At 45.7% G+C, this 20,455-nt stretch overlaps 1 protein-coding gene across 1 annotated transcript; it reads left to right on the top strand.

Annotated features, from left to right (window-relative positions):
- The first annotated feature begins 831 nt into the window (after nucleotides 1-831).
- c4h1orf53 (chromosome 4 C1orf53 homolog) lies at nucleotides 832-13,262 on the top strand. The gene is made up of 3 exons (XM_055221074.1): nucleotides 832-1,279; nucleotides 10,165-10,266; nucleotides 12,261-13,262. Exons 1-3 carry the CDS (start codon nucleotides 1,013-1,015, stop codon nucleotides 12,330-12,332), a joined length of 441 nt encoding a protein of 146 aa, XP_055077049.1. The 5' UTR covers nucleotides 832-1,012; the 3' UTR covers nucleotides 12,333-13,262.
- The last annotated feature ends 7,193 nt before the right edge of the window (nucleotides 13,263-20,455 follow it).

Genomic DNA, 20,455 nt, shown 5'->3' with positions numbered 1-20,455 from the left:
AATCATAAAATAAAGGTCAAATCTGGTATTTTCAAAGAATCGACACAAAAACGAGCCAAACCGACTCAAATCTGAAGAAACACAAACGTTCAAATCATTTCATATTTTTACATAAAACTCAAGTTACTTTAGTCTGACTCAGGAACCAAAACTGTTACTTCCATAAAATTATACTCAAGTAGTAAAAGTACACAGAAGAGTAGAGTTTGTTTAATGTAAATGTACGAGGGCTGTGAAGGTGAGACTCTGTGATAATAGAAATGTTATATACGAGTTTTTGGCACTAAAGGGATCGGCTCTGCCCTCAAGACCCGTAAAACAAAACAAACACCACTCGATAAACCCAGAGATCCACCCGCTGAAATATTAAACACACGTGGATTTGGGAAACGTGTTGTTAATTCATGAAGACGGTTTATGACTTAATCCTGCGCAGTCCGACACAGAGCTGCAGGATTTACTCACTTTATGAAGTACCGGGGTAGTCGCGGCTGCCCTGGGGCGGACACGCGGTCTGGCCACACCCACAGCCGTCGTCTCCGTGTTCAGACTCTCATTTACACAAAAACACTGTATTTATGCATAAAGTGGAAGTGTCCTGCCCAAGGACACAACAGAAACACAACAGGCACATTTCAGGGCGACATTGAACCAGGACTAAACCAGGACTAAACCAGGACTGAACCAGGACTAGACCAGGACTAGACCAGGACGAAACCAGGACTAAACCAGGACTAAACCAGGACTCACTCTGTGTCCCTCTTACAGTTGTTAGTTACATCTTTAGTCCAGGGGGGGCGCTATTGGGACCTGTGTGTTTCTGTTTTGGTCACGTGACTGACTGAGGAAGTGCAGCTGTGCGCGTTGGCAAAGTGCAGCGGGGTCAATGAAAACACGCACTTTTAAGGCGCAAACTTAACGCCAGTGGCTCCATTTGTCCGTGCGCCACCGCAGAGGATGGCGCAGGAGTCGTGACGCGTAATGGCGCTGTGTTTGCGCTGTGCGTAAAGTCATGCGTCTCCAAACCGGCCCCCGCCAGAGACTCATCTGCGGATTGACTCTGCTCCATGTCAGACTGATGAAGAGACTTGGAGCGGGGTCGATACGAGACATGTCAGAGGAGAGAGGAGAGAGGAGGAGCAGCGGGAGAGAGGAGCAGAGAGGAGAGAGGAGAGAGAAGGAGGAGCAGGGAGGAGGAGCACCGAGGGGAGGAGGAGAGGAGTGGAGCGTCACTGAAGAGGAGATGAACATTCATAGACTCTACAGAGAAGCGTGTGAGGTGAGACACAAACCAGGACTGAACCAGGACTAAACCAGGACTGAACCAGGACTGAACCAGGACTAAACCAGGGCTGAACCAGGACTAAACCAGGACAGTGAGGTACAGATCTTAGCACAGACATGGGCAAACTATGGCCTGGGGCCACACATGGCCCTTTGGGTTTATTAATCCGGCCGAACGTGACCAAATTATATTAAAATAGGTGAGAGTAAACCTTGTTCAAAGTTCTTTTATTTAACAGAAATGTAATAAATTAATTATTAATTAAATCAATGCAATGGAACTGCAATACAATTGTAAATCAGTTTGTACAATGAGCCTTGTATATTCATGTTTGCTACATGTTACAGGCCAAATCTCTAATGTAATAAATACAAATATATATATATATATATATATATATATATATATATATATATATATATATATATATATATATATATATATATATATAATGCATTTTATTTATAAGCGCCTTTCAAAACACCCAATGACACTGAACAAGATAAAATGAGATAAAAACATACAAATAAAATAAAACATGACAAAAAACGGATTGATAAAAGACGTGTGATTGTTACAAGAGACAGGACAGACTGAACAGGTGAGTTTTGAGTCTGGATTTGAAGAGTGAAGAGAGTCTAAGGTGCGGAGATCAGGAGGGAGAGAGTTCCAGAGCTGGGGGGGTCACAAGTCGGGCAGAGGGGACAGTGAGCTGGAGAGAGGAGGAGGAGGAGGAGGAGGAGGAGGAGAGGCAGGAGCAGCGATGTGGAGGAGGTCAGATATGTATGAAGGGGCGAGGTTGTGTGTTGCTTTGAAGGTGGTAATTAGTATTTTGAAGTTAATTCTGTGTTTTATGGGGAGCCAGTGTAGTTATTGTAGGACGGGGGTGATGCGGTGGACAGTGGGGGTCCGTGTTATGACCCGGGTTCTGAAGGAGCTGCAGTTTCTGGAGGGATTTATTGGGGAGACCAAAGAGAAGAGAGTTACAGTGATCAATGAGGAAGTTACAAGGCTGTGGACTAGAACGGCAGCGGCGTGAGGAGTGAGCGAGGGGCGAAGACGAGAAGAGATACTGTGTAAGTGGAAATACGCAGACCGGGCGACATTATTGACGTGTGAGTGAAAGGAAAGTGAACTGTCGAGGATGACACCCAGACTCTCCACCTGAGGGGAAGGACGGACGGTTGAGTTGTTGATGCTGATTGAGAGGCTAATCTATATATCCTGGCCACGCCCCTCTGACAAATTTTAGACCCCGCAGTGGCCCGTGTGTCAAAAAGTTTCCCCGAAAATAGAAAAAAATAAATGGTTTGAGAGGAGAGGAGTTAAAGAAGCATTTTTTTTATCAGCAAAGACAATCCTTCCTTCAGCAGAAACGGGGCCTTAAACATCATCTATCCTCGATTTATAACACCGTCCTCAGACCCAAAGCAAACAAAGGGAACAAAGAGAACAATAGTGTGGTCATTAAAGGCTGAAAGTGGAGACAGTTTCAGTGTCGTTAGCCCCTCCCTTCAGACAGATATAAGGCAGTGTCCAGCAGGAAACTGACCAGAACTGAAGAAGAGACTTGGACGAGCAAAGAAACGACTTTTTGTCCAGTTCACAGATTTAAACTTACACAACACAACAGTAACACAACAGTAACACAACAGACAGACGGTGTAAGACTCACTTTATTACAAACATAAAGGAAATTCACATGACTATTTCTGATCATTTAAAGCACAGGTGTCAAACTCAAGGCCCAGGGGCGAAATCTGGCCCGCCATGTCATTTTATGTGGCCGCGACAAGGTAAATTAAAATGTGTGACTGTCTTAAAATGTCAGTTTATCAGTAGATAGGAAGTTACAGTCTTTTTTTTTTTTTTTTTCTGTTATAATGTTGTTTCCTCGTCAAAAACAGACCTGGAGTTGTGTTTTGTTTCATTCACACATGTTTGAGTGACACTTTATTATTCGTCTGTTACATCTCCGAAGCTCAAAATGCGACGTTCCACCTTGTGATGTCATGAAGTGGCTGTTTTCAAGTTAACAGAGACATTTTAGCTTTAGTTCAGTCAAGATAAGTGGCAAATCCAGGAGCTGAAATGATCCAAATGATTCGAGAAAAAATGAAGGTGTGTGGAGTTTAAAAACACAGCGGAGCACTTCCTGTACCACACGATGACATCACTGTTACGATCCAGCTCGTTTAAGGGTCGGCGAAGTGACAAAAACGAGGATGGAAAAGTGGTAAAGAAGGAGCTTAATGAACGGGGTTGTAAAAGGTAAACTGAAACAAAAGAGGTTGAAAATATTTAAACAAAAGAGCAGCAACGGTAAAGTTTAACGAAGACACTGATTTTACAATAACACGACAAACAAACACAGCAACACACGAACACAACAGGGAAATAATAACTAATGAAAAGAACGTGAGGCAGAACTCAGGCTAAATCTGCAGGTTTGTGTGTTAAACGTGTGTGAATGAAACAAAAAAACACAACTCCAGGTCTGTTTGTGACGAGGAAACGACATTAGAACAGATCAGGAAATAGTGTAATACGAGCCCTTTAAACTGATAGTGAAAAAATATATTGGTTAAAAAAATAAAACAAAAAAACTACAAAAATTTCCCAAAAATACAACGCTAATATTTAAGGAGTTTAAAATTTACACGCAGTAGAATTTGATGTTAAAATAACAAGAAACAACATTATAACGCGGTTTAAATCTCACAAGAGTCAGTTTTGTGTCATATAAAACCTTTAAAAATAGAGTTAAAACGGCAGAATTCTTACTTTATGTTTTGACATTTATGTTTTGAATTAATGAGAACTTTGAACCAACTAAATATAGTAGCCTCTCTTACTCAGTGAAGCAGTTTGCCCTCCAACCACAGAGTAACTGGTCCAAATCTTACAGAAACACAAACTGTCAATATGTCGTTTTGGAGACACTGTACTTTACTGTACTGTACTGTACTTTACTGTACTTTACTGTACTTTACTGTACTTTAACACCGCCTCCAGACACAGTAAAGTTGTTCAGGGATGACGTCTGGAGCATTTAACACATTTTGACACGAATACTTCTTTAATTTCCACTGAGTTATTTGAAATGATCAGTATTTTTAATGGAATAATATACATTTCCGACTCCGCCTGTACCAACATGTGACGTATAAACGCACTTACAGATGAAACTAAAGAAATAAAAAAAAAAAAGTAAATGCGTCCAAATCCTCCGGACGTGACGGACGACGTCTATAAATAGAGACGTCCTGATTTACATACGGCCATTAGTGGATTTAATTGTTATTTAACGATGGGAGAGATAATTGTAACGACACGGACGATGGGGAGATTAGTCTTTGTCACCGTTTAATTATGTTAAGTTCAACATTCAAAACAGGACCAAACCAGGCCAAAAAACAGGACCAAACCAGGCCAAAAAGCAGGACAGAGCCCAGACCAAAGCAAGACCAAACCAGGCCAAAAAACAGGCCTAAACCAGACCAAAAACCAGGACCAAACCAGGCCAAAAACTAGGACCAAACCAGGCCAAAAAGCAGGACAGAGCCCAGACCAAAACAGGACCAAACCGGATCAAAAACCAGGACCAAACCAGGCCAAAAAGCAGGACCAAACCAGGCCAAAAACTAGGACCGAGCCCAGACTAAGCCCAGACCAAAGCAAGACCAAACCAGGCCAAAAACTAGGACCAAACCAGGCCGAAAACTAGGACCGAGCCCAGACTGAGCCCAAACCAAAGCAAGACCAAACCAGGCCAAAAACCAGGACCAAACCAGGCCAAAAACTAGGACCAAACCAGGCCAAAAACTAGGACCAAACCAGGCCAAAAACCAGGACCAAACCAGGCCGAAAACTAGGACCAAACCAGGCCAAAAACCAGGACCAAACCAGGCCGAAAACTAGGACCGAGCCCAGACTGAGCCCAGACCAAAGCAAGACCAAACCAGGCCAAAAAACAAGCCTAAACCAGACCAAAAACCAGGATCAAACCAGACCAAAAACTAGGACCAAACCAGGCCAAAAACCAGGACCGAGCCCAGACCAAAACAGAAAAAAAAACAGGCAAAAGAACAGACCCAAACCAGGACAAAAAACAGGCCCAGAACAGGACCAGCAGGATCAGCCCAGGACCAACCCAGGACAAAACCAGGACTTGTAAACACACCCTAAACATCCATGAGTTCACCACTTTCACGGCCCTCGTGACAATAACTCCACACTCCTCACATCAGAGCGACAGTTATTATTTGTGTCACCTCCACCGGAGCGGGACCCTGCTGCTCTGAATGTGCCCTCTGCGTTACACTGGACGAGGAGGAGGAGCGAGGGGGAGGAAGAGGAGCAGAGGGGGAGGAGAGAGGAGGGGGGAGGGACCAGAGAGGTGTCAGGAGCTTCAGCCTCTGGGCTAATCTGCTGTAAATATTGAGCTTCAGATTCAGACTGAGCACTGCAAAAATATCTATGCAAAAACTTAAAATGACTTGAATTTTGACTTGTTTAAATGTTTTTCTCCAGATTTTAATAATTAGATTGGCTTTTCCTAGAGTATTGCACAAATGTCAGGTGCATTATGGGTAGTATGGGCTTTTTTATGGTTCTTTTTAGTGCAATAAAAAACTATGACTTGATAAATATTATTGCATAAAGTAAGAAGATGTATTGAACCCAGCGGTGAACTGTAGAACCAAAACAGACTCACCACACACTTTATTTACTTTGCCCTGAGTAAAAGTAAAAACTCAAGTCTATCAAGTGGACAGAAAGTTGTGACGACGTTAAAACAAGTTGTGTTGTCGCAATTCGCAGTCCTGGTTTAGTCCCAGTTTAGTCCTGGTTCAGTCCTGGTTTAGTCCTGGTTTAGTCCCAGTTTAGTCCTGGTTTAGTCCTGGTTTAGTCCTGGTTTAGTCCCAGTTTAGTCCTGGTTTAGTCCTGGTTTAGTCCTGGTTTAGTCCCAGTTTAGTCCTGGTTCAGTCCTGGTTCAGTCCCAGTTCAGTCGCGGTTTAGTCCTGGTTTAGTCCCGGTTCAGTCCTGGTTCAGTCCTGGTTCAGTCCTGGTTCAGTCCTGGTTTAGTCCTGGTTCAGTCCTGGTTCAGTCCTGGTTTAGTCCTGGTTTCGTCCTGGTTCAGTCCTGGTTCAGTCCTGGTTCAGTCCTGGTTCAGTCCTGGTTTAGTCCTGGTTCAGTCCTGGTTTAGTCCTTGTTCAGTCCTGGTTCAGTCCTGGTTCAGTCCTTGTTTAGTCCTTGTTTAGTCCTTGTTTAGTCCTTGTTTAGTCATGGTTTAGTCCTGGCTTAGTCCTGGTTCAGTCCTGGTTCAGTCCTGGTTTAATCCTGGTTCAGTCCTGGTTCAGTCCTGGTTCAGTCCTGGTTTAGTCCTGGTTTAGTCCTGGTTTAGTCCTGGTTCAGTCCTGGTTCAGTCCTGGTTTAGTCCTTGTTCAGTCCTGGTTCAGTCCTGGTTCAGTCCTGGTTTAGTCCTTGTTCAGTCCTGGTTCAGTCCTGGTTCAGTCCTTGTTTAGTCCTGGTTCAGTCCTGGTTCAGTCCTTGTTTAGTCCTTGTTTAGTCCTTGTTTAGTCCTTGTTTAGTCCCGGTTCAGTCCTGGTTCAGTCCTGGTTCAGTCCTTGTTCAGTCCTTGTTCAGTCCTTGTTCAGTCCTTGTTTCATCTTGGTTTAGTCCTGATACGCAAACGCTTGAATGCAAAGAGATAAACATCCAAAAAACAGGAATACGCAGCTTTGGGAGTGAGTTTTAATGAATTTAAGCAACAGAATTTGGGAAAAATACACAAAAAAACAAGAAAAAAGTCTCAAAAATATCAACAAATCCTATCGACCAATCCTTTCTCTGGATTTTAAACAATCCGTATCGACATTGGTCAAGAAAAACGCACACCGGTCGAGCTGTACTGGGACGGGAGACCACAGGGAATACCGGAATGTTGTTACGTCCGTAGGTGAAGACGCTCCGCCCGTATCGCTCTGTGTGAACGCGGCGTGCGAGTGTCGGTGTCCGTGGGGCTCGGCGATGCAGATCGACCTCCTCACGTCCAAATTCAAGTCATTTTCCAGTTCGTTTTTTTTTTTTTTTTTTTTTACAGTGAGCCCCTCCGGCGTTCCTGCTGTAAATATTGTGCTCCAGAGCAGTGGGAACCTGGAGCGCACCACCCACCACCGTCCTCTGCACCGTCCATAACCCCCCCCTCCTCCTCCTCCTCCTCCTCCTCCTCCTCCTCCTCTCTCTCTGCCCGGCGCTGGCATGTGAGCTGACAGCCCCATGTCACCCAAAGGCCCCAGGGTGTTCTGCTCCCTCCTCCTCCTCCACCTCCTCCTCCTCCGTCACTGCCGCTCACACATCCCTCCCCACTCTTTCTGTTGTTTTTTTTACTCTTTTTGGGAAGTTGGATTCTTTTATTTATTTATTTATTTTATTGCTTATTTCCAAATCGATGTTACAGTCCAGTGTCCAGGTCCATGTGACCACAGGCTCCTCACAGTCGACACAACAGAATTAACACAGTTTGATACTTTTGACACGTTACTCACAGACCTCCTCCTCCTCCTCCTTCTCCTCTCCGTCCTCCATCCTCCTCTTCCTTCTCCTCCTCCTCTCCGTCCTCCTCCTCCTCTCCATCCTCCTCTCCATCCTCCTCTCCATCCTCCTCTCCATCCTCCTCTTCCTCCTCCTCAGTCACTGCTGCTCACAGATCTCCTCTTCCTCCTCCTCTCCGTCCTCCTCCTCCTCCTCTCCGTCCTCCTCTTCCTCCTCCTCAGTCACTGCCGCTCACAGATCTCCTCCTCCTCCTCTTCCTCCTCCTCTCCGTCCTCCTCTTACTCAGTCACTGCCGCCAACAGATCTCCTCTTCCTCCTCCTCCTCTCCGTCCTCCTCCTCCTCCTCTCCATCCTCCTCTTCCTCCTCCTCAGTCACTGCCGCTCACAGATCTCCTCCTCCTCCTCTCCGTCCTCTTCCTTCTCCTCCTCTCCGTCCTCCTCAGTCACTGCCGCTCACAGATCTCCTCCTCTTCCTCCTCCTCCTCTCCGTCCTCCTCTTCCTCCTCCTCAGTCACTGCCGCTCACAGATCTCCTCCTCCTCCTCTCCCTCCTCCTCCTCCTCTCCCTCCTCCTCCTCCTCCTCTCCCTCCTCCTCTTCCTCCTCCTCAGTCACTGCCGCTCACAGATCTCCTCCTCCTCCTCTCCCTCCTCCTCCTCCTCTCCCTCCTCCTCCTCCTCCTCTCCCTCCTCCTCTTCCTCCTCCTCAGTCACTGCCGCTCACAGATCTCCTCCTCCTCTCCGTCCTCCTCCTCTCCCTCCTCCTCCTCTCCGTCCTCCTCCTCCTCCTCTCCCTCCTCCTCCTCCTCTCCCTCCTCCTCCTCCTCCTCCTCCTCCTCCTCTCCGTCCTCCTCCTCTCCCTCCTCCTCTCCGTCCTCCTCCTCTCCCTCCTCCTCCTCCTCCTCCTCCTCCTCTCCGTCCTCCTCCTCTCCCTCCTCCTCTCTGTCCTCCTCTTCCTCCTCCTCCTCTCCCTCCTCCTCCTCCTCCTCCTCCTCCTCCTTCAAAGGGGCAGCCGTGGGTCCATGAGCGTCTCTGACTGAGAGGTGACATTTGCCTCCTCTTCCTCGGGGACGTTCATGATGAAGTTCAGGGTCTTTAAGTCGCACTCGGCGTCTGCGTTTCAGCCCCTGGACGTTCAGTGAATATATTTAGTTATTTTCATGTTTACTGTGTTTAATTTATTTAAAATACTAAATAATGACCATGATGCAGCGTTTGAACTCGGCGTTGTGGCCTAACCTCCTCGTTAAACCTGAACTCGTCCGACCTCCGCAGAGCGACGCAGAGATCTGTGTTTGGACGGGAGACTGCGGAGAAGACAGGTGTCACATTGTGTCCTTAGGCAAGACACTTCCTCCACAATGTCTAGAATCAACGTGTGTGTGTGTGTGTGTGTGTGTGTGAGGGGGGGGTCGCAGCTTGGCAGCCTCACTTGTCAGTCTGTCCTAGGGCAGCTGTGGCTGTAATAGTTTGTTATGACCACAGTGTGTAGAGTGGATTAATAATAGTAAAAATTGTAAAATTAAAAAAAAAAAAAAAAATATATATATATATATATATATATATAATATTAATAATCAATTGTAAAGCATTTTTGAGCATTTGGAAAAGTGTTTAATCCTGTTTCAGTCCTGGTTTATTTCTGGTTTTGTTCTGGATTTGTCTCGGTTCAGTCCTGTTTCAGCTCTGTTTCAGCCCTGTTTCAGCCCCGGTTTAGTCCTGTTTCAGCCCTGTTCTAATCCCGTTTCAGCCCTGTTTCAGCCCCGGTTTAGTCCTGTTTCAGCCCTGTTCTAATCCCGTTTCAGCCCTGTTTCAGCCCCGGTTTAGTCCTGTTTCAGCCCTGTTCTAATCCCGTTTCAGTCCTGTTTCAGCCCCGGTTTAGTCCTGTTTCAGACCTGTTCTAATCCCGTTTCAGTCCCGTTTCAGCCCTGTTTCAGCCCTGTTTCAGCCCTGTTTCAGCCCCGTTTCAGCCCCGTTTTATCTATAATCATCTCTGAACAGTCTTTGTCCGTGTTAACTCCTTTGGCCTAAGTTCAAACACAGACATGTCGTTTAGATCATCAGTATTCAGACTCTCAGCTCAGGTAAACGCACATATTCCCCTCTCATAAAAGGGACCGCACTTTTAATTACTAAGATGAAAAGTGTCTCCGTCTACATCTGTTTAACGCCACGAGGTCGTCCTTTTCTCCGCCCCCCTGACCCGACGCAATCTGTCTCATGTGACTCTCGTACTATACTCCGCCGCGTATGGTTTGGTTTTGTTGTTGTTGTTTTTTTTAATTAAATACAGATAATATTTGCTTTGTTACGTCTTTTTGCAGGCTGGCGAGCAGATGTACGTCGACCCTGGCAGCGGGTACAGGGTTTTCACGGAGCTGGCCCACCGCGAGCGAGGCAGGTGCTGTGGCGGCGCCTGCAGACATGTAAGCGGACAGATTGCGAGCGAACGTGACCCCGGGACCGGAGCGCGCGGACCGGCTTTAAAACGACACGCTGGTTTAAACGCTAAAACACATGTTCGCACGCCGCTGTTCGGTCGCGCGGCGTTTGTAACGTCCTTGTAGGTTTGAATGTATGTGCGGGCGACGCGGGGAGCGGCGGTGGGCGAGGGGTCGGTCCTACAGATGTTACGCGGCGGGTTTACGGTCAAGGCGAGCTGGTCTGGGTTTGAAGACGTACTGCGGGACATGCCGGTCGACACGGTGACATCTCGACGGTAGTTGATGTGTCCGTGCGCTGATCCGTTAGCGGTCACGTGTCAAAGTCAAGGTCCGTGGGCGAAACGTTGCCCGCCACGTCATTTTATCTGGCCCGCGACAATATTAATAATCAATTGTAAAGCATTTTTGAGCATTTGGTGTTTAGTCCTGGTTTAGTCCTGGTTTAGTCCCAGTTCAGTCCTGGTTTAGTCCTGTTTTAGTCCTGGTTTAGTCCTTGTTCAGTCTTGGTTCAGTCCTGGTTTAGTCCTGGTTTAGTCCTGGTTCAGTCTTGGTTCAGTCCTGGTTTAGTCCTGGTTTAGTCCTGGTTCAGTCCTGGTTTAGTCCTGGTTCAGTCCTGTTTTAGTCCTGGTCTAGTCCTGTTTTAGTCCTGGTTTAGTCCTGTTTTAGTCCTGGTCTAGTCCTGGTTTAGTCCTGGTTTAGTCCTGGTCTAGTCCTGTTTTAGTCCTGGTTCAGTCCTGGTTCAGTCCTGGTTTAGTCCTGGTTTAGTCTTGGTTCAGTCCTGGTCTAGTCCTGGTCTAGTCCTGGTTTAGTCCTGGTTTAGTCCTGTTTTAGTCCTGGTTTAGTCCTGGTTTAGTCCTGTTTTAGTCCTGGTCTAGTCCTGTTTTAGTCCTGGTTCAGTCCTGGTTCAGTCCTGGTTTAGTCCTGGTTTAGTCTTGGTTCAGTCCTGGTCTAGTCCTGGTCTAGTCCTGGTCTAGTCCTGGTTTAGTCCTGTTTTAGTCCTGGTTTAGTCCTGGTTCAGTCCTGTTTTAGTCCTGGTTTAGTCCTGGTTCAGTCCCGTTTTAGTCCTGGTTTAGTCCTGGTTCAGTCTTGGTTCAGTCCTGGTCTAGTCCTGGTCTAGTCCTGGTTTAGTCCTGGTCTAGTCCTGTTTAAATATATGTGTGGGCGACCCGCTCAAGACGAGGGGTCAGTCCTGCAGATGTTACGCGGCGGGTTTATGGTCAAGGCGAGCGACTTGGAGGATGCGTGCGACTCGGTCTGGGTTTAAAGACGTACTGCGGAACATGCCGGTCGACACGGTGACATCCTGACAGTAGTTGATGTGTTCGTGCGCTGATCCGTTAGCGGTCACGTGTCAAACTCAAGGCCCGTGGGCGAAACGTTGCCCGCCACGTCATTTTATCTGGCCCGCGACAAAGTAAATTAAAATGTACGACTCTTAAAATATGAGTTTTTCAGGAGATTCAGTTACACAGACATTTTTCTCATATCTGTGCAAAAACATTAGCAATATTTGAAATTTGAATAAGTAATAAATATAGAAATGGTTAATTAAATTTATTTTACATTACATTTGGTTACATTTAGTTATATTTATAGTATTTCACGCAAAAGGGCAAACATAAAAGTATTTCATGCAAATTTTGAGGCGTAATGACTCTTCAAATGTTGTGATTTTGATAAAGATTTGAGCTGAATTTAGTTTTGTTTTTCCAGCTGTTTTCATTTGTATATTTTTGTTTTGTAAATTAAAATAAACCCTCAGACAATAATAAAAAAAATACTCCACTATATTTTTTAACTAAAGTGAAAAGTAAAACACCTGCTCTCAAATGTAGTGAAGTAAAAGTAAAAAGTATACACACAAATACCTGTGTTTCTTGTACTTCATTGTACTTCATTGTACTTCATTGTACTTCATTGTACTTCATTGTACTTCATTGTACTTCATTGTACTTCTTTGTCCTCCTTGTGTCCAGTGTCCTTTTGGTCAAGTGAACGTGAAGGACCCGGCCATGAAGAAAAGATTCAACTCTCTGTTCTACGTGTAGCTCTGCACCGCCGGAGTCCAGAGCGAGGAATATCAGTCTGACCACGCCCTCTGACTGACCACGCCCTCTGTCATCAGTCTGACCACGCCCTCCACCGCCTTGAGCCAGAGTCACAGCAGCGTCCAATCAGAGACGACTCTACAGATCTGAAATGATGTGTCTGTCCTGAACGTATCTGTAGTCTGTTGGTCCTGGTCTAGTCCTGGTTTAATCCTGGTCTAGTCCTGGTCTAATCCTGGTTCAGTCCCGGTTTAGTCCCGCCCTTAGTCCCGGTTCAGTCCCGGTTCAGTTCCGGTTCAGTCCCGGTTCAGTCCCGGTTCACTTCTTCTCTCTGATTCTACATAAATCCGTGATATTTTTCCGTCTCTTGTGACATTCCTGATATTTTTCTTTCTTTCTTCCTGATAAACTCCACATTTCCTCTGACACAAACGCTCCACGCTCGTCTCTGATTGGCTCACCCGCCTGTCAATCACGCCCCTGTGAACTCTGGGAGATTTAGACTCGGCGGATCCAGGCGAAAGGAGGCACCGGCTCCGCACTTTGAACCGACGCCGGGGTCACGTGACTTGCGCCTGTCGTTATTTTGGAAAAGTGCATATTTTTAGATTGTACCAAATGATGAAATCTGAGCTGAAACTGCGCAACCTCCACCTCCAGCGACTCCCAGGGAACCCGCCATTTTCTCTCCTGATGGAACCGTTTCACTAAATCCTCCATTTTGGTTCATTTTTCCACAGTGAAACGCGTCGAGCCGACTTTCCTGCTTTGTCTTTCGGAGAATTAAACATGTCGTAGACCAGAAATCTGACCGTAATCTGATTTCCGGGGTTATCAGATTATGGAAATGTCATGTAAACTGTTCCGTATGATGTGAGTAATCTGATTTTCTCACCGTTTACGCCTCTGCAGGTTTTTATAAGACAAAATATGCAACAAAAAAAAAAAAAAAAACAAACTAATGCAGCACAAAAGACAAAATGAAAGAGAATATGTTCAAGATTAAAGTTAATTTAAAGGAAACGTGTGAATTCTGCCTCCTACAGTTTAAAGACGGTACTGCAGCCTGAGTCACAGAGAGTCCCTCCCTTTTACTCTCTCTATACCTCCCTCCCTTTAATCCTCCCTGTCCTTCTCTCTCGTCCTCTCTCCCTCTCTGCTTTACTCTATCTCCTCCTCTTCTCTTTCTCTCTTCTTTTTTTACCTCCCTCTTATTCCTCTTATTCGCCTGGCTCTCCATTTCTCCCTCCCTCTTTTTTCTCTCTTTATCTCTCCCTCTTTCTCTCTCTCTGTTTCTCTCCCTCTCTTTCTCTGTCTCTTTTTCTATATCTCCTTCCCTCTCTTTTTCACTCTTTCTGTCTCCCGCTCTTTCCTCTCCCCTCTCTCTGTTTCTCTCCCTCTCTCTCTTTTTCTATCTCTCTCTCCCTTTCCTCTTGCTCTCCCATCCCTCTCCTCTCTCAAACTCTCCACTCTCTCCCTCTCCTCCCCTCTCTGTCTCCTCTCCTTTTCCTCCCCCCTCTTTCTTTTTCTATCTCTCCCTCTCCTCTTTTTCAGCTTGCTCTTCTGTCCCTCCCCTCTCTTCTACTCTCCACTCTCTCTTCTCCCTCTCCCCCTTCCTTCCCTCTCCCTCTCTCATCTCTCTGCTCCCCCTCTCTCTCTTCTCTCTGCTCTTTCTCCTCTGTCTTCTCCCTCATCTCTCTTTCTTTCTCTGTCCGTTTCTCTCCCTCTGTCTCTTTTTCTATATATCTCTCTCTCCTTCCCTCTCTCTTATTCACTCTTTCTGTCTCCCTCTCTTTCCTCTCCCCTCCCTGTCTCTCTCTCTCTCTTTCTATCTCTCTCCCTCTCTTTCCTCTCGCTCTCCCATCCCTCTCCTCTCTCCAACTCTCCACTCTCTCTTCTCCCTCTCTCCCCTCTCTCCCCTCTCCTTTTCCTCCCCCCTCTCTTTCTCTTTCCATCTCTCCCTCTCCTCTTTTTCAGCTTGCTTTTCTGTCCCTCCCCTCTCTTCTACTTTCCACTCTCTTCTCCCTCTCCATCTCTCTGCTCCCTCTCCTCTCCCCCCTCTCTCTCTTCTCTCTGCTCTTTCTCCTCTGTCTTCTCCCTTTCCTCCACCTCCCTCCCTCTCTCTTTCCTCTCCTCTCCCCCCTCTCTCTTTCCTCTCCTCCCGCCCTGCGACAGCATCTACACTAACCCAGCCAACTCTCACACCGGGCAAACAGAAAGAGAGAAAGAAGGAGGGGGGAAAAGGACAGGAGGGAAGAGAGAGAAAGAGAGGGAGAGAATGAAGGAGAGATGCTGACTTTTAATAATACACTTATTATATGCCACTTAAAACAGAGTGAAACATGAAGAAAGAAAGAGGGAGAGAGGGATCAAGGGAGAAGAAGAGGGAGCAGAGAGGGATGAAGGGAGGGGGGAGAGAGAGAAAGCGATAGAAGGAGAGCAAGAGAAAGAGTGGGAGAAAGGTCGAGAATCTGACAATACAACCCAAAAAACCTTAAGGGAAAATCATGGCAGTGATGGAATTCTTTGGAAATTCCTTGGAATGCCTAAAAGTTTTCCAAGTCTGCACGAGTCCGTCCTGACGCTCCGGTGGACTGGTGCTGTGAGATTAACGCTGATCAAAGCCAAATTCAGAAACTCCACTATCACTTTAGTAACTCCATTTCTTGGAGAATTCCTCGTCTGGTCGTGTGGAAAAGCTGCCAGCTCCGGAGCGCAGGGCCGACATCCTTTCAAATGTTCGGGGATGGACCAGATTCCTCCTGGACCTGCTCCAATGTGTATATCATTTTAAAATAGAAATTCCCAGTCAAATTACTATTATAAGGATTGCCAGGAAAATAACTATTTTTCTCAATGATGTTTTTCATTAGGACAAAACTGTGTCTAGAAATGTATTTAAAACATTTCTCCTGTGTATTTATATTTTAGGAATGTTGTGGAATTATTTTATTACTTAATTAAAGGTCCTTAAAGGTCCCTAAAGATGTTTAAAGGTCCTTAAAACTAAATGCCTGTTAGTTTTAAGTCATGTTCTGATGCTGTTTCCTCCTCAAAAACACACCTGGACTTGTGTTTTACTTCATTTTCAACATTCTCGACACATGTTTGAGTAACTTTTCTACATCTCCAAAGCTCAAAATGCCACCTTGTTCCACCTTGTGATGTCATGAAGTGTGAGGAGGGTTTATTTTTTTAACACGTTTGTAATTTGAGCGAAATGAAAACATACAAATAAAAACAGCTATGAACAAATTTCAGCTCAAATTTTCATCAAAATCACCACATTTGAAGCTTTATAAGACTCAAAATGTGCACGAAGTATTTGTACTTTTTACTCTTTAAGTACATTTTTAAACAGGTACTTTAATACTTTTACTCAAGTAGATTTTTTCATGTGATACTTTTATTTGTGCTCTGGTTTCTGTACTTTTACCTCAGAGTATTTCTTCCGACACTGTAAAACGCGGCGACAGCGGAGAGCGAAGGCGTCAGTCTCGTCACGTACCTGAGCCTCTTCGCCTGCTCGCCGGCTCGAACCGCCCGCTCGCCAGTCTGCCCGCCTCCGCCCGCCTCGTCCCGCCTGTGCCCGCCGCTGCCCTCCGTCGTCTTTTGCCTGAGGACTTGTCTGTCACTTTACAGTAGATGTGTTGCCATTCAAGGCCCCGGCAGGTCCCACCGTCGGACCATGAAATAGGCCAAGTTTCATGTCTGCTTCCTCCTCCTCCTCCTCCTCCTCCTCCTCCTCCTCCTCCTCCTCCTCCTCCTCCTCCTCCTCCTCCTCCTCCTCCTCATTCATTCATCTCTGGCACAGTTTAGTTGTTTTTTTGGTGACGGCGGTTCAAGGAGCTGCCGCCTACGCTCATATGCAGAACAAAAATCTGATCATTATCCGATTATGTTGTGTCTGAGGTGAGTAATCTGATTTCTTAAAGTGTTCACACCTGCACAAGGACAATTATTAATTAAACTGTATTTTCTGGACTATAAGTCGCACTTTTTTTTCATAGTTCATAGTTATTATGCTTTTTTCTTGGCTGATACTCCAGAGCGACGACTTATACTCCAAAAAATACAGTTTGTAAAAATGGCAAAGTGGCAAAGACAAAATGTTTAAGACTGAAATTGTTATTTTAAAATCCATCGTACTTTATCTTCCAAATAGTCAAGACAAGTGTATTTGTACAGCGCAATTTTTACACAAGGTAATTCAAAGTACTTTACAGAATAAGAAAGAAAATCACAATACAACAAATCAAATCATAAATTAACATAAATTTACTTTGTCCAGGTGTCAGTGTATCTTTGGCGAATCAACTAATCTGCAGTATCTCCAGATCTTGAGCCAAAAATGTGACCGTTTACTCGTCAGGTTTGTTTTACAGGAGCTTGGTGTCGTAAAGTCGGGTAACTGGGACCAAATAGTGCAGTACTCGGGAAAAGTTTACAGTGTTTATTTACAAAATGTGAGATACAGTTCAAAAACGGGGGTAGATCTGGCCAGGACACCAGAATATCAGGACAGGAACGGAGCCGGGAGTGGAGGAGCCGGGAGGAACCAGGGGACGGGATGTTTACACGCGGATGATCTGGCCCCGAGTGTCTGGTCCTGGCTCCTCTTATCCACGGCAGGTGGCGGTGATTGCGCTGACGGGCTGCAGGTGCGCGCGGGAGGAGGAGGAGCCAGGAACTCCGCCCGGCTCCGGCAGGTGAGGGAGGGAAGAGACGGGACAGGAGGCAAAACATGGAGCGGAAGTGTGGATCGTGACACTCGGTGAATGTTTGCGCGGGCTTTTTAATGACAGAGGAACGACAGAACACACGTGCAGACAGAGGAAGAACATGCAAACTCGGCACGTCATGATGGATCCGTGATGGTCCGAGCAGCTCGCCAAAGGATTTCTGAGTTATGTGTATTGTACTGAATCACAAACTTGATTAATTCTCGTTGTAAAAGTGTCATTTTGACGCCAAACTTTGAGGAATAATAAATAAATAAAGGTTTACGTTTAATCGGCGTCTAACTGTACCATCTAAGACTAATATTCACTCTTTTTCTTCATTTAGTAGCTCTCTGGGATTTTGTAAAGGTGGAAAAAGATGGAGGAAAAGGAACTGAACCAGGGACCTTTTTTACATATCGGGGGTATTTGTTGGGGGGTTTTACATATCGGGGGGTATTTGTGGGGGTTTTACATATCGGGGGGTATTTGTGGGGGTTTTACATATTGGGGGGTATTTGTCGGGGGTTTTACATATCGGGGGGTATTTGTGGGGGTTTTACATATCGGGGGGTATTTGTGGGGGTTTTACATATCGGGGGGTATTTGTGGGGGTTTTACATATCGGGGGGTATTTGTGGGGGTTTTACATATTGGGGGGTATTTGTCGGGGGTTTTACATATCGGGGGGTATTTGTGGGGGTTTTACATATCGGGGGGTATTTGTGGGGGTTTTACATATCGGGGGGTATTTGTGGGGGTTTTACATATCGGGGGGTATTTGTGGGGGGTTTACATATCGGGGGTATTTGTGGGGGGGCTGCACTCGGCATGAACACTTTTTGCGGATGGCGGATGGATGGATTATGCAACCTCCGTAGAATGATGAAAAATGTAGAAATCTATAAAGAGATTTCACCAGAGTGGATGCAGAGTGGAGGAGAGGGGGAGAGAGAGGAGGAGGGGGAGAGAGGAGGAGAGGAGGGAAAGGGGGTAAGAGAGGAGAGAAAGGAGGAGATAAGAGAGGGGGAGGTAAGAGAAGGGAGGGGGGAGGAGATAAGAGAGGGGATGTAAAAGGAGACTGGAGAGGAGGGAGGTAAGAGAAGAGAGAAAGGAGGAGATAAGAGAGGGGGAGGTAAGAGAGGAGGGATGTAAGAGGAGGGTAAGAGAGCGCAGGAGGGGGAGGTAAAAGAGGAGAGGGGGAGGTAAGAGAGGAGACGAGGAGAAGGGAGTTAAAAGTTAAGAGGTGAGTGGGGAGGAGGGGGGAGGTATGAGAGGGGAGGAGGCAGAGGTGATGAGAGGGGGAGTATGAGGGGGAGGTAAGAGAAGGGAGGGGGAGGACGTAAGTTAAGAGGGGAGGAGGGAGGTAAGAGGGGGAGGGGCGGGAGTTAAGTAAGAGAGGAGAGGAGGGGGGAGTAAGACAAGGTTGAGGGGAGGAGGAGAGGTGGGAGAAGGGAGGAGGGGGGTAAGAGAGGAGAGGAGGGAGGAGGTGAGAGGAGGAGGGAGGAGATGTGCTCCGGGTCAGTGACTTTCTCTCACTTTCTGAAGAAATACACAGATTTTCCTGCAATGTCATTTTTTATAAAACCACATGAAACTCAGACCAAACATTTTGAACCGACCTTTAAAGTGCAGTGTGTAACTTCTCTTCTTGTTTCCATGGAAATGTTAATGTTTCGCCCGGAATGTTCCACAGTATGTCACCGCTCGTCTCCATGGACACGCAGGCGGCACCATCAAACCGAGTGCAGTGTGTTTCATTTATTTATTACCTTACGGTGGAACATTCTTGGAAAAAGTAATAAACCTTAAAAGTGACATAGTGCGTCTTTAAATATTTACGTCACAACTTTTCGAAGCGACGGTGAAGATAATAATTTCACACGATTGTTTTTTCGTTTCATTCGCACAAAAACCCCGCGAACTGAAAACGCTCCGTCCCACCTTGTGATGTCATCGTGTGGTGACACAGGAAGTGCTCCGCCGTGTTTTTAAACTCCACGCACCTTCATTTCTAGAATCATTTGGATCATTTAAACTCCAGAATTGCCGAACTCTACTGAACTAAACGTAAAAAAGTAGCTGTTAAACTTGTAAACTACCACTTCATGACATCACAAGGTGGAACAGAGCGTTTTGAGCTTTGGAGATGTGACTTAATAGGGGAGCTTTAAACATTATAACAGTGTCTAGTTATATAATAATTTCATATTGTTGTAGTAAATGTCTTTGAAACTTTCCTCTGCTCACGTCGTGTTTTTGTTCTATTAATGGGAAAAAGGGAAAGTGACAAAACAGACGATCAAATCCCAGAGCAAACGTTTTCCCGCTGTGGTTTTTCCCTCTTTGTATCCGTGGTGTGTGCGGTGGGACATATGTTATTCCGAGGCAGGAGTGATGCGTCGGCGTGTCGTTCCCCGCACTCGCCTCGGAGCAAACGGAGACAGATCCGAGCGGACCAGAGCGCTGACCAGACGGCACGGAGTCCAGAGGAGGTTACTGGACTCAGCACTATACAGTACACAAATACACAAACACACAAGTGAACACAACACTAAGCATGAGAGAATACAAGTAAACACAACCCCAAAACACAAGAAAATACAAGTAAACAAGACCAAACACAACCCCAAAACACAAGAAAATACAAGTAAACAAGACCAAACACAACCCCAAACACAAGAAAATACAAGTAAACACGACCAAACACAAGAAGATACAAGTAAACACAACCAAACACAACCCAAAACACAAGAGAATACAAGTAAACACGACCAAACACAAGAAGATACAAGTAAACACGACCAAACACAACCCCAAACACAAGAAAATACAAGTAAACACGACCAAACACAACCCAAAACACAAGAAAATACAAGTAAACACGACCAAACACAACCCCAACCACAAGAAAATACAAGTAAACACGACCAAACACGAGAAGATACAAGTAAACACGACCAAACACAACCCCAAACACAAGAAAATACAAGTAAACACAAGTAAACACGACCAAACACAACCCCAACCACAAGAAAATACAAGTAAACACGACCAAACACAAGAAGATACAAGTAAACACGACCAAACACAACCCCAAACACAAGAAAATACAAGTAAACACGACCAAACACGAGAAGATACAAGTAAACACGACCAAACACAACCCCAAACACAAGAAAATACAAGTAAACACAAGTAAACACGACCAAACACAACCCCAACCACAAGAAAATACAAGTAAACACGACCAAACACAAGAAGATACAAGTAAACACGACCAAACACAACCCCAAACACAAGAAAATACAAGTAAACACGACCAAACACAACCCCAAACACAAGAAAATACAAGTAAACACGACCAAACACAACCCCAAACACAAGAAAATACAAGTAAAC

Source organism: Periophthalmus magnuspinnatus, chromosome 4 (genome assembly GCF_009829125.3).
Source record: "Periophthalmus magnuspinnatus isolate fPerMag1 chromosome 4, fPerMag1.2.pri, whole genome shotgun sequence".
Taxonomy (NCBI): domain Eukaryota; kingdom Metazoa; phylum Chordata; class Actinopteri; order Gobiiformes; family Gobiidae; genus Periophthalmus; species Periophthalmus magnuspinnatus.
The sequence above is the reverse complement of the archived record's forward strand: the minus strand, read 5'-3'. Positions and strand labels throughout refer to the sequence as shown.